This window comes from Myxocyprinus asiaticus, chromosome 18, assembly GCF_019703515.2.
Source record: "Myxocyprinus asiaticus isolate MX2 ecotype Aquarium Trade chromosome 18, UBuf_Myxa_2, whole genome shotgun sequence".
In the NCBI taxonomy this organism is placed as follows: domain Eukaryota; kingdom Metazoa; phylum Chordata; class Actinopteri; order Cypriniformes; family Catostomidae; genus Myxocyprinus; species Myxocyprinus asiaticus.
This window is the reverse complement of record NC_059361.1, coordinates 43,429,596-43,444,054: the sequence shown is the minus strand read 5'-3', so window position 1 is coordinate 43,444,054 and position 14,459 is coordinate 43,429,596. Positions and strand designations below refer to the sequence as shown.

The 14,459-nt window shown below is 39.5% G+C and overlaps 1 protein-coding gene across 4 annotated transcripts in view; it reads left to right on the top strand.

The window, feature by feature from the left end:
• LOC127456306 (homeodomain-interacting protein kinase 3-like) overlaps window positions 1-14,459 on the top strand; it is an 86,725-nt gene that overhangs the window by 13,657 nt on the left and 58,609 nt on the right. For all 4 annotated transcript variants that reach the window (XM_051724731.1, XM_051724729.1, XM_051724728.1 and 1 more), the window contains exon 2: window positions 8,957-10,223. In XM_051724731.1, coding sequence (XP_051580691.1) covers window positions 8,959-10,223 — 1,265 coding nt within the window. In that variant the 5' untranslated portion in view covers window positions 8,957-8,958. The remainder of the gene's footprint in view (window positions 1-8,956; window positions 10,224-14,459) is intronic.

Below are 14,459 nucleotides of genomic sequence, written 5' to 3'. Positions count from 1 at the left end.
TATTTTATTTTTGGTCAAATAAAATGCTGCACAACAGGGCTTCACAGTAATAATTGAAATTTAATAGAGTAATCTCAGGAGTAAACTATTCTGATTGAGTTGGATTCATTTCCGTGAATCAGTTCTTTCAAACTGTCTGATTCAGTGAATCTGTTCAAAACACTGAGTGAACGATTTGAGTCATAACTCACATGTTCGTGTGCCATTTTACTTGCTTTAATATGTTTTATAAAGAAATTTGATCTGTCAAAATTAACCCAATAACACGTGCAATTTATTAAAGTTTAACATGTTCACGATTAACGAATTTACCACGAATAAAGCATAAACCAGCAAAAACACTGGTGGGACTAGGGCAGAACCTTTGTGATGTGTCCGTCCGGAGTCATTACACTGATGGACACATCACAACACACACACACACACACACAACAGCTATGGGAAAGGATCTCTTATGTACAAAACAAGCCCAGATGGGACTTGTGACAGAAAGCAAGTACTTTGCAGCCTCTGTAAGGCACAACTGAATTACTACACAAGCAGGTCAAGTCTTAACTATCACGAAAATGCAGAATGAGATGTTGTCTGCAGCCCTTCTCATGTGGAGATTAAAGCCGTGGTTGACGCTGGCATTGATGCGCTTTCGTGAATCATGAATGCGGTTTCACGATTGCTGTAGCAAAGCGAATAGCCACAGTCTGCTGGCTGATTAATATTGTGGCGAATGAGAGTTAAAGAGATTTAATGTCCACTGCAATGAATATGAAACCTGTGGGGGTAGTAGTTCTTTCAATTGGTCAACCTCCCAATTAGAATTTGGGAAATATTTAATGTTACATGAACTGGGTGCTATTTTAGTGCATTTCTATCTTTATACTGTGGAAGGTTTTGTTTGGAAAATGTTAATAAATCATTATATTGTTACATATTGTTTTGCTGTCTAAATGCATGTTAACAAGATAATAATAAAATATGCAAATTTCAGCACTTTCAAAATCTGTGATTAATCGCGATCACCTATAAAAATTATGTGAATAATCGCAATTAAAAATTTGAATCGACTGACAGCATTAAAAAAGTAATAATGTGTAGGTATTTTGCTGTTTATTACATGGGCTTTATTTTCGTGACCACGCTAGACAGCGCTACGCGAAACGACCGTGCCCTGCATCTTATTCAGTTTTTATGAGAGTGATAATTTTAAGTGCAATATTTGTGCCTGTATTAGTGAGTGTGGTTGGGAGTGCTTGTACTATATGTGGGCGTATTGTATGTTAATGAAGTGGCGCAAAGCGCAATTTTCTATTTTCTTGAGAAATAGGTCATTGCACTAAGACTTCTGAGAACTATGTTTATTCTCGGAGCAAAATCTATAATCGGTTCCTGCAGTTGCAGTTTGGAGATTCCACCAGCAGGTGATGTCAAAAAGCTATCAATCACTTTTAATACTAGCCATGCTTTGTGTGTCAGTAGATCAGTATGATTAATGATAATAATAATAAAAATACCGCTCAAGGACGCTGTACAGAAATAAAGCCTAAAACATTAAACCGAGCAACATATAACAAATATAACATAACACTGTCAAGACCACAGGTGAGACACGGGCGAGCAGGACGAGAGCAAACAGTCCAGAGAGTCCGATAGAGAGCACACACATCACTGTTTGGAGCATCCGACAATACAGATACAGAGCAGGGGACTCCTCAAGGCAGGAGGAAACACAAACATCCTCTGTAGTATTTCACCGTTAAACATCATAGCACTGGAAGGATGCCAGAAAAAATGGGAGAGAGTTCACCGCTAGGATGTAGTTATTGCGTCGAAGAATGTAAGGCTCAAATGGTCCTTATTTCTATTCTTCTAATGCATTGCCCTTTTATGAATAGGCAGTCTTCATTTATATTGACATTGGTTGGCAGGGAATGGAAAATATAATCAGACGCAGACAGTGCAATAACCAGAGAAGAGTCTCAGAATTAAATTGCGCTTGACCCAGCCCATTAGCGCTTTTGCGTGCGATCTCCCCAACCAACTTGCACTTAGACTTATCCAGTGCTTGCACAAAAATTTTAAAACTTCATGGCCATGCCCCCTGACTTTGCGCATATGATAAATCGTATAGCACTGCGCTTAAGATGTAGCAATTACATTGACTTTAGTGTTATTTTCTTAAATATAAATTAAAACCATTAGCCTCTATATAATTCTCGGTGTTAATTTATTTAAAGAAATTGTTGAAAACATGCCTTTTAATTTTTCTAGATATTTACTGTATTTTTTTAGATATCAAATATCATCAATACGCTGAAAAATATGGAGATATAATTTTTGAAGCCATATCGCCCAGCCCTAATAACAAGATACATAGTCAAATGGCTGAAAAACACTGAGGCATAACATTGCCTCCTGACCTGCTGTTGTTTCCCCAAATAATTTGTTTACTCCTATTGTGGAATGTTGTCACATGCATTTGGGTTTTTCCTTGAGAACAGGAAACTTTGTTGAAAATGACTTCCTGTTCCCTTTTCTCTTGTGTTTTTCATTATCAAAGAGGAACCCAGAACCATGTTTCAAAAGAGATGTGTCTTTACAGCACTGGTCTGAACGGCTGCCTCACTGTAATCAGACCGTGATCCGAGGCACCTTCTTAGTGGTTGGCACAAATGTAGAACATTGTAAAGATGCCAGTACAGTTGGGAATTTGGACTGACTAAGGAGTTCACTTCCAGAGGAGGTTAAAGGCCTTATTTGTTTGTATGCTATTTTTAAAGCCAACATAATATCAAAATTGACTCTGTTTACTTTTTTGAAGCCCAGCCTATATATACATAGACAGCTATAAATTAACTATTCATAGGTTGATCCCCTGAAAAGTGGAGAAAAACTGTGACTCTGTCGTGCTATTTGTTTGAGCATCCGGACATGGCAACATAGTGACTAATGGCATGAGTTTGGGGTAGAAATATCTACCTTTTTTTTTATTTTTTATTTTTATTTTTTTTTTTAATACATATTTTTGCAGTTCTATTTGATGACACTAGTGCTGCACAAATTATATTAATTTCCATTTTAAAAATTGTGAAATTAATTTAATGGGCTACACATTCCTGGTCTTATTCCAAAGAAAACTGATACGACTTTCATTTTTGGTTGACATCACCATTCCTTCTTAATTTTCAACCTATCTCTTCCAACCACCTATAATAATAGAGAACACACTTTCTCCAGTCAAATTTCTCTAGTTTTGCTCTGCTCTAGACTATTTCTTTGGCTTATGATAAATAAAAAAAATAAAAACCTGTCTAGTAGGCTAATAAGCACTGAAAAAGTAATGGAAATTCATTGGTCAAAAAAATAGGGAAATCTGTTTCTAGTTGGCTTTTCCACTTTTTCCACCTCCGAGGTGCCACCTTTTTTGGCTCCTGATTAGTATTATTTTTTTTTCTCGTCTAGTTAATTCAAACTGGTGTCAGAACAGGTCACACACCAGTAAATTACTTTAGGTTGCAGTTTAAAGAGGGTTGAACTTAGGTTATTTCATTTGAAGTAGAGAAATAAAGGCAGATGTGTTCTTAGATGAGGAACATCAAGCAACATGTCAATTACAATGCCCTTTGCAGCTGCCACTTAAACTAAATAAAAATAAAATAAAAACATTGTGTTGTCAGGGACATGGCCTAGTGGATGGTGCACAGTGCCGTTTGTGTGTGGGCAACCTGAGTGTTCTGATCCCTTTTTGCTCCCAGTAGTATTTTGTCCAATTCAAGACAAAAGACTATATAAATGTTGTTTTTGGTTTTCATGCTTGTTTAAGCTGTAGTCCATTTAGAGGGAATGGTTATTTTAAAAGTTAGGTATGTCAAAATATGAAAAATGTAAATATTTTATATCAATTCCAGTAGTGTCGACCCGCCGAGACATGGACACTACAAGACCCCTGAAGGTGTCCTGTGGTATCTGGCACCAAGACATTAGCAGCAGATCCTTTAAGTCCTGTAAGCTGCGAGGTGACGCTGCATGGATTGAACTGTTGGTTCGGCACATCCCATAGATGCTCAGTTGGATTGAGATCTGGGGAATTTGGAGGCCAAGGCAACACCTTGAACTCTTCATCATGTTCCTCAAGCCATTCCCAAACAATGTGTGCAGTGTGGCAGGGCGCATTATTCTGTTGAAAGAGGCCACTCCCAATAGGAAATACCAATGCCATGAAGGGGTGTGCCTGGTCTGCAATGATGTTTAGGTAGGTGGCATGTGTCAAATTGATGCCCACATGAATGGCCGGCCCTAGGGTTTCCCAGCAGAACATTGCCCAGAGCATCACACTCCCTCCACTGGCTTGACGTCTTCCCACAGTGCACCCTAGTGCCATCACTTCCCCAGGTAAACTGCGCGCACTTACATGGCCGTCCAGGTGATGTAAAAGAAAACGGGACTTATCGGACCAGGCGACCTTCTTCCACTGCTCCAAGTTCCAGTTCCAACGCTCGCGTGCCCATTTTAGGCGCTTTCGATGGTGGACGGGTCATCATGGGCAGTATGACCGGTCTGCGGCTTCGCAGCCCTATACGCAGCAGAACCAAAACATTATGACCACTCACAGGTGAAGTGAATAATGTTGATCGTCTCCTAACAAGGCCACATGTCAAGGTCTGGGTAGATTAGAAGGTAAGCGAACAATCAGTTCTCATAGTCAGCATGTTGAATGCAGGAGAAATGGGCAGGAATAAAGGCCAGAGTGACTTTGACAAGCGCCAAATTGTTATGGCCAGACAACTGGGTCAGAGCATCTCTGAAATGGCAAGGCTTGTGGTGTGCTTCCTGTCAGCAGTGGTGAGTACCTACTGACAGTGGTCCGAGGAGGGACAAACCACAAACCGGTGACAGGGTGTTGCCTGTCTGGACTGAACCGACAGAAGGTCTACTGTGGCACAAGTCACAGAAAATTTTAATGATGGTTACGGGAGGAATGTGTCTCAACACACAGTGCATCGCACCCTGCTGCGTTTGGGGATGCATAGCCGCAGACCGATCAGGGTGCCCATGATGACCCCTGTCCACCATCTAAAGCGCCTACAATGGGCACGTGAGCCTCGGAAGTGGACCTTGGAACAGTGGAAGAAGGTCGCCTGATCTGGTGAGTCTCGTTTTCTTTTACATCACGTGGATGGACATGTACATGTGTACCGTTTACCTGGGGAAGAGATGGCACCAAGATGCACTGTGGTAAGACACAAATCTATGGAGGGTGTGTGATGCTATGGGCAATATTCTGCTGGGAAACCCTGGGTCCGGCCATTCATGTGGATGTCAGTTTGACTCGTGCCACCTTCCTAAACATCATTGTAGCCCAGGTACACCCCTTCATTGCATTGGTATTCCCTGATGGCAGTGGCCTCTTTCAGCAGGATAATGCATCCTGCCACACCACACATTGTTCAGGAATGGTTTGAGGAACATGATGAAGAGTTCAAAGTGTTGCCCTGGCCTCCAAATTCCCCAGATCTCAATACGATTGAGCATCTGTGTTATGTGCTGGACACAGAAGTCCGATCCATGGCGGATCCACCTCACAACTTAAATGACTTGAAGGATCTGCTGCTAATGTCTTGGTGCCAGATACCACAGGACACCTTCAGGGGTCTTGTAGAGTCAATGCCTCGGCGGGTCGGTGCTGTTTTGGCAGCATGCGGAGGACCAACAGTATATTAGTCATAATGTTTTGGCTTGTCAGTGTAAGAGACTGCTTCTTTTTGGTTTTGGATCAGATATTTATTTATCTATTTAATGAAATTATAGTTGTTGAAATGTGACTCACAAGTCATTGGCAGAAATGTTTACTTTTTTTGACAATAATACAATAGTAACAGTAATTTACTCTGATAAATACCATGGTACTTAATGATCCCACATGTATGTACCATTGTATTTATACTAACAGCAGAATTAAAATTTTGAGAATAAATTAATTTAATTATTTCTTAAATTAATTTTATATAAATGCTATGTATATCTACTTTAAACGATATGCAAATTTGAAGGCCAAAAAAAAAAAAAAAAATTCACAGATTGAAAACAGCAAAAGGTTTAAAACACCAAGTTGCAATTAATAATTAGGAAAAAATAAAATAAAAAAACTGTAAATAAATGTAAAACTATGACCAAAAACAACGTAATACCATAGTACTTATCGGTATTTTATTCTAAGTGAAGCAATGCATTTGAATTAAAAATACTTTTTACCATATCATTGCCTTGAAAGGTGAAATGACAATAATTACCAGTACTTGCGTAATTATACCAATTCACAATTGTGATGAAACAGCACATCAACACTATTATTTAACTGGCCTTCTTTTAAGTTCGGGGTCTAAAAGTGCAGTTTATTCTTAGACTTATTTGTTTTTTACTGTGGGTTATTTTTCCCAGTGTCATGTCTGTGTATTTTACTACCTATTATTACAGCTAATCCGGCCTACTGGTTCGGTTAGTATTTCTATGATTACAAGGACAGTTACTGTACATAATGACTGGAGCCAGAATGGATTTCTGGTACTTTTCTAGAGTAAAACATCAAACAGATAAAGTTAACAACAGGCTATTTGTTGTAATGTAGCATTCATGAATTTGTGTGTAGAAATTTTTGGATTTGGGACAGTTCTGTATTGAAGAGCTGCTGTTCAGTGATAAGAGCTAACACTTTTTACTCTGACTCAGGTATACAAAGAATTAAATATGTTTGTTTTTGATAGTAACTTGTCAGTTGTTTTTTTTTTTAGTTTGGAAGAGCCTGTTTTTTTTTTTGTTTTTTTCTCCCCAATTTGGAATGCCCAATTCCCAATGCGCTTTAAGTCCTCGTGGTGGCGTAGTGACTCGCCTCAATCCAGGTGGCGAAGGATGAATCTCAGTTGCCTCCGCATCTGAGACGTCAATCCGCGCATCTTATCACGTGTCTAGTTGAGTGTATTACCGCAGAGATGTAGCGCTTGTGGAGGCTTCACGCTGTTCTCCGCGGCGTCCACGCGCAATTCACCACGCGCCCCACCGAGAGCAAGAACTACACATTATAACGACCACAAGGAGGTTACCCCATGTGACTCTACCCTCCCTAGCAACCAAGCCAATTTGGTTACTTAGGAGACCTGGCTGGAGTCACTCAGCACACCCTGGATTAGAACTCGCGACTCCAGGGGTGGTAGTCAGCGTCTTTACTTGCTGAGCTACCCAGGCCCCCCAGCCCTGTGGTTTTTTGAAATGTTGTGATACTCACATTTAGCTTCTCTCCCCTCCCTTCATCTCTGTTGGTTATTTGCACAATATAGGAAAGTTACTCTTGAAATTTCAAGAGCGGGTCTGCCCTCAACTTGAGTAGGACAAGCCATAACATTTATATAGGATGTAAGCCACATGAATGTAAAATTGGCAGCATCTTTTTAAAATTGTGGTTCTATGTTGATCTGATGCAAAGGACACAATCTAATATTTTTGTTCTGGTAATCAAATCTAAAGGTGGGGTTGACCCCAGAGAAGAGCTTGGTGTAAATAAAAATCTTAACTGAGTAGTACCACTACTTTTGACTCCAAGATAGCAGTACCTATGTGCATTTTTGCAACAACAGGAAGCAAATATGGACAATAACCACAATACTGTCATAGAGACTGACTTAGTGTTGTGTGCTAAGGCAAGTATCACTATTATTGTAATTGTATACTGACCCTCATGTCATTACAAACGTGAATGTCTTTCTTTCTACAAAAGGTGAATTTTTGATGACTATGCTAAATTTCAGAATACCTTCCTTGTTCGGATGTCTTATTGAGAATATTGATGCCTGGCATACACAGATACAGATACTGTGACTCTAGTGTCTCTAACTTAACCCTCTGTCTTTAATGCTCACTTGAAACAGCCGTTGCCTTGAGACCTGCAAGTCGATTCAAGTAAACTGATATGAAAAGGTCATGTGAACCTGTGAGCCATTAGTTGTTTCTGTTTATGGCATTAATGGAAGGTGGTTTGGTGGGTGTTAGCGGGAGGAAGTCCAACTTCTGCTGCAGTATGTCATTATCTCTGCCTGTTGTCTGCTACTGAAGTCTGACGTTCTCCAGTGTAGCATAGGGTCAAAGATCAAGGATGATGTCAGCCAGATGATGCCGCTTCAGGTTCATTGACCCATAACAAGTTGTTTACATTCAGCTTATGGACCCCGGTGATGTCACACTGCAAACTGAGAGGAAAAACTTCCACAAATATTAGTTATAAATATAAATTGATAATGGATGGAGACTAGGGATGTCAATCAATTTTAAGGAATTTTAAAAAATGTTTTCCCCTACTACTCAAATGATAACTGAAAACATTTGTGTTGAAATTGATCAAACGGTATTCAGTAAGCATAATCAATGAATTATTAACCACAATTAATTGATCATTGATTAATCATTAACACCACAATTAGAGACTATAAGTAAAACAATCTTTTCCAGTCCTATGTAATAATTCTTCCAAATATTTTAGCACTCAGATATTTTACACCAGTAGTTTTACAAACTTGTTGCATACTATTGTCTAAATTAGCCTAACTAAGAGCAAGAAAATAAAGACACTTCAAATTGATGTGTTGCAATATTTTGAAAATGTTGCTTTTATTTTAAATGTCACAGCTTGTAGAAATCATAAAAACATAAGAACATTTGTCTTAAGGTCAGCTGCCATCTCAAAAAATGCTACCATGTTACTTTTAGATAAAGATTGTGAATTAATGCCAGAGTTTATATACAAATACAAATCACCTCAGAATTTGCAGGGACTCACTTTTCAGTATTCTCAGACTCATCTACCAAGCCTCAAATGTTTGTAATTGGAAATGGTAAAATTTTTTGTTCACCTTAATTTCTCAAAAGCATTAGTAGAGCGCTAGTAATTAAGCCTCTGTTTTTCTTATATTCGCAGGTATGGCCTCACAAGTCTTGGTCTATCCACCACAAGATTTTCAAACTCAGACAAGTGCCTTTTGTATTGTGAAGAAACTCAAAGTTGAACCCAGGAACTGTGTTTACCATGAGAGGGCCTACCCACAGACTTATTTAAATGGTAGAAGCCTTGGCATTGTGTACCCGACAAAACTTACTCCTTTGTTCAAGACCCGAGATTCTGCGGTTGACAGACACCGCGGGCAGAATATTCCAGTGCAGACAGCTGCTGTACGAGGTGTACGACGACAGCATACCAACGCAACGGCACCGCAGCAAAAAGGGGGCGTATCCTTTAAGGGCAAGAAGCAGGAGCAACAGGACAAAGGAAGGTGTAGCAGCAGTGGAGCTTCAGGTGCAGCTGGAGGGGGTAGGGGAAAGGGAAGCGACAGTCAAGGAGGAGGAGGTGGAGGGAAGGGTGGTGGTGGTGACGAAGGTGGTGGGGGAGAAGACGAGGGTGACCGGGAAGGCTGTGGAAATTTGGACTTGCAAGACAGCTCCCACAGATGCGGTTTGAAACGTAAGAGCGAGGAGCTTGAGAACTTGGGGAGCACCATGCAGATAGTGGAGGACCTGCCAATGTTACCTGCAATGTTGCAATCAAACGTGGGAAACCCACCGGGTGTGGTGCCGGCTGCAGTCGGTGGAGGGCCTGCAAAGCAAGGTGGAAGTTCTGGAAGTGGGGATGGTGACTACCAGTTGGTACAACATGAGTTGCTCTGCTCTTTGAAGAACACCTACGAGATATTGGACTTCCTCGGTCGTGGTACTTTCGGCCAGGTTGTGAAATGCTGGAAGCGAGGTACCAATGAGATTGTGGCTGTCAAGATCCTGAAGAATCACCCATCGTATGCACGACAGGGCCAGATCGAGGTGGGTATCCTGGCCCGCCTCAGCAACGAGAACGCCGACGAGCATAATCTGGTGCGAGCCTTTGAGTGTTTCCAGCACCGAAGCCACACCTGCCTCGTGTTTGAGATGCTGGAGCAGAACCTGTACGACTTCCTCAAGCAGAACAAATTCAGCCCACTACCTCTGAAGGTAATCCGCCCCATTCTTCAGCAGGTGGCCACGGCGCTTAAGAAGTTGAAGGCCATGGGACTGATCCATGCTGACCTAAAGCCTGAGAATATCATGCTTGTGGACCCTGTGCGGCAACCCTTCCGGGTGAAAGTCATAGATTTCGGCTCAGCCAGTCACGTCTCCAAAGCTGTCTGCTCAACGTACCTCCAGTCACGGTACTACAGGTATGTACAAACAAACGACTGAATTAATGGTCAACCAAAATATTTTGTACCCATAGCCAACAGATATGATGTCAATCTCAAAATGTTTGAATGGCGTCCAATTAATCAGCCCGGCAGACAAATCGGTCTATAAATAGACACTCCCGAGTTCAGAAAAGTTGTTCTGCTTGGGTGTTGATGAGTATTTTCTGATTAGGTATTTACAAAAACTCAAAGCACACAAAAAGTTCTTTAGAACCATTTTAAAGGCTACACATACATTCTTGTCTTTTCAAATAGGCTTACATCTGTAAATGTTGCATCAACCTCAGTTTAGATGAAAAACTTACTCAAGGAATTAACTTTTGCAGAACTGAAATGATAACAGCTATTACAGTACATAACCAACACTTTAGAGTTTGTTCTTATCCGAGTCTCACACCAGTCCAGTATAATTTTTTTCGAAGGGTTCTTCGCTGTTTAGTTATAAGTATGCCATGCACATTTTTAAAATGAAATATAATGGGGAAACGTCCACCAGACTCTTCAAAGTGATAATGTCTCCTGGCTTGTTTGTGACATAAATGTATGCAATTAGCATCATGAATGTGAAATGCTCGCACCAACAGGCTTTACTGGCACTTCTTTACCTTTTGAAGTATAAGAAGATACGTAAAAATGAATGGCTTTATCATTGAATTGGAGTCATTTGACATTCTTTTTTTTTTTTTTTTTACATCCCAAACATTAGCCTCGAAACTGGGTCACCGTAAGCCTACAAATCTCACAGGACAGTACGTGTCCTGAGTATGTGTACAGTCCGCTGTGCCACAGCTCTGATGCTTGTTTAGCAATTTTAATCCAATTATGGGTAGTTTGTTCAGTATATTGAGTATCTTCAAAATATTGAGTCAAAAAGAAGACATTAAAAATCATGGTTTAATTTGTCACAATTGAAGATCAATTTAAGTGCATTGCAGAATAGAGCACATGGGATACAGTATTCCATTCAGTGTACTCTGTATATACTGCACATTTTGACAAATGCAGTGGGTCATCCAGATATTCCATGCATGCAGAAAATGTCAACAAGTTTGAGCCAGTCACATGTTTTGATGGAGCTGACACAATTATACCATGCCACTTAATTGCAAGCCTGTGATGCGGAAGTTGACAATTGGAATTATCTACATTTCTGTAAATAAATGGCATCAAATTGGACAGACAGTAAAACCAAAGAGATTCTCTCCATCCAAGTGCATGAAAATATTAGTTGACAGATTAATGGATGGAGTTGTTTACAGTCATTTTACTTGTGTGTTCTTACCTGTTGACATTGAGTTAATAGCAGCATAGTTAATGGAAATGCATTTGAAGTGCTACAAGCTGCACGTTCTGGTATGAAACAAAACTATATGATTGGATCACATGCTTGGATCACATCTTTGCGTAGGTTGCCATTTATAAATTATTGGATAAGTAGTTCTTAACTGGTGGCTTTGTTGTTGAAGTTAAAGACTGCAATATTTTGCCACAAATTCACTCATCACTTGGTAGAAGTTTTTCAAATTAGACAGGTGTCATCATGGACCTGTTATGTGACATGCCCTCAACCTCAAACTATACAAGGTAAAAAAAAAAATAAAAAAATACAACTGGACAAAAAGTCAAATTGCAATTGCGATTTGAACTGCAATATGATAAACAAAAAAACTAGTAAGTTATTCTTTTTGACCAGAATTTGGTAATGTTTTGCCTGTGCAATTGTTAATATAATAAAAAGTAAAAAAAAAAAATAATAAAAAAATGATGGCAACTTATTAGTTGGGAAAATAAAAAACCACGCAGTTTGAAGGTGATACCATATGAATTTCAAGTTTTAAAGTAGGTCTAGTAACAATAATTGCAGTAACTATGGTATTTTGGCAGAAACTTTGCTTACCATGGTAAATGGTTCATTCATTTGTAATAATAGTTTCAATAGAACAGACAAGATCAGTAAATTAGTGTTAAACTGACCATTACTCATACTAATGTCTTTTTATTTATTTAGGATTGGACTTTGAAAATTAACTGCATGACGCACAATAGTACAGAGCGATTGTTTGTAAGCAACTAATTTATCACACTTTGATAGACAGTACTCACTTGTTTCTCTTTATATTGAAACATTAATCATAACTATTTTACTAACTTTAAGTGTTAAAAAACTGCTTTTCGTCTTGTTCTGAGAGAATTTTCGCAGCTTTCTCTCGAGCTGCTGGTGCTGCGTGGTATGTCTTATTAAGAGCGACTAATTACTTTGAACTTGTGCACATAACACTTTGTGTTCGCTCCTCACTCTTTCTGATTTATATAAAACAGAGACAAAAAAAATACATCTTGTCAAATTTTGCTAGTGTACACAGTAACCGCGGTGTTCGCGAAAATGTCAAGCCGAGTGACACGTTGACTGCATCACCTCAGCACCTGACAGCGCCACCGCCTCGCTTGATATCACAGAGAGAGAGAGAGTGTGCCTATCAAATGATATTGCGGAGAGATGTCATCATAAAAACAGCTGAAAGACAGTTCTTGCCAGCACAACAGTGTGAAAGAGTAGACTGAAGAGCACATTTGCTCAAAGAAATTTTAGTTAATTCACTAATTAAAACACCTTGCAACCCAACATGTATGGCAATGCTACCCAGTTTGGGTGACGACCCATAGTTTATGAAACACTGCTCTAGATTATGTTTCTCTTTCTGTCATTTGTTCACTGATTCATTCAATAAATCACAACTTATCCAATATGTGGCAATCTTTAATGTGTTTTCAATGAGTAATTAAACCACTGATACAGCGTTGTTCACGTCACATCCAAAACAAGTCTAATTATGCTTTATAAAAATGTGCATATCTACAAATCTGCTTGGAGAATTCAGCAGTGTTTAAGCATCATGAGCATTTTACCCACAAATGACAACAAAGAATACAGTAGCTATCATTTTTGAACTGCTGTGCATGACTAAACAAAAAGACAACAATGTAAGCCTAAACATAATTAAAAGTAATTCAATTACATCCTGATGTCTTTGTAATGTCATCAGTCACTTTTACTCATAATTCATCTAGTCATTTTCTCTTCATTTTGAGCGAGATTACCAAAATAAATGGAAAAAAATACAATAAAAATCCTCTCCTTCAGTCGGTCAACAGATCCTGATCCTTGCTTGTTCAGTGAAAGGGTGGATTCACACAGTGGGTCAAACCAATGATATGCTCCTTCACAACCCGCACTTCAGTGCTATTTGCTCGTGCTATATGCTCGTGCTATAGTCAGTCTTTACAGGCATGAAAAGCCACCAAAGCAGTCTCGCACTTCAAACTAGAGCTCATCGGCTTCAAAAGGGAGAGACATCAGTGATCGAGAAATGTGACTCAGTGTATGGAGGTGAACGAGCGATTAGTTAAAGACTGATTCATTCATGAATGAAAAATCACTGCTGTGCGCACTGTAGAAAGCATGCAGCTGACTGAGGATAGCAAGCATTACAGTGTGTCAAGAATATTTATGAACCATGAAAATTTCGGCAGCAGTGCTCATAATCTAGCATTTTTATTTTGGAATACGACATCTCCAAGGCAAACAAAAAATTAGCAAAAAATCCTCTAGAAAATGTCCCCACACTTATCTAGGCATCAGAATGTCATACTTGGAGTCTCTTTTGACTTGGGGCAGTAAGCAACCATCCTGCAATACCCTAGAAATCACCCAATACACCCTAGCATTGCAGAAAAATAAACAAATATCATTATGTATGTATTTATTTATTTATTTTACTGATTCAATTATTAATTATTGTGGGGAACCCAAAGTCATTTTGGCCAAATATAAAATGAAGATTAGTTTTTTCAAAATGACCTGTACATAACCAGAGGGTTAACTTTTAGCTCTATTTCCAATTGGTTGCCATTCTTGATGACTTCAAGTATGTGAAGATGCTTGTAATATAAAGACCTGACTGAGAGCCTCCCCACCTTTTCCTAACCTCTATCCCCAAACCCCACCGCGTCACATGAAAGTGATCCATGCTTACCCCGTTTCTGCTCAAGGGAGAGTGCTGGAGAGTGCTGCCTAAAATTAGCTGATGGGAGGGCGTCCAACTCCATTTGACTTCTATAGATGGTGAAGTGCACTGGCAGTCAGAGTGAAATAAGGCAGAGCAATATGCTAGAGATCACTTTAGCGCTCAGTCAAGGTTATTGTCTTCTAGT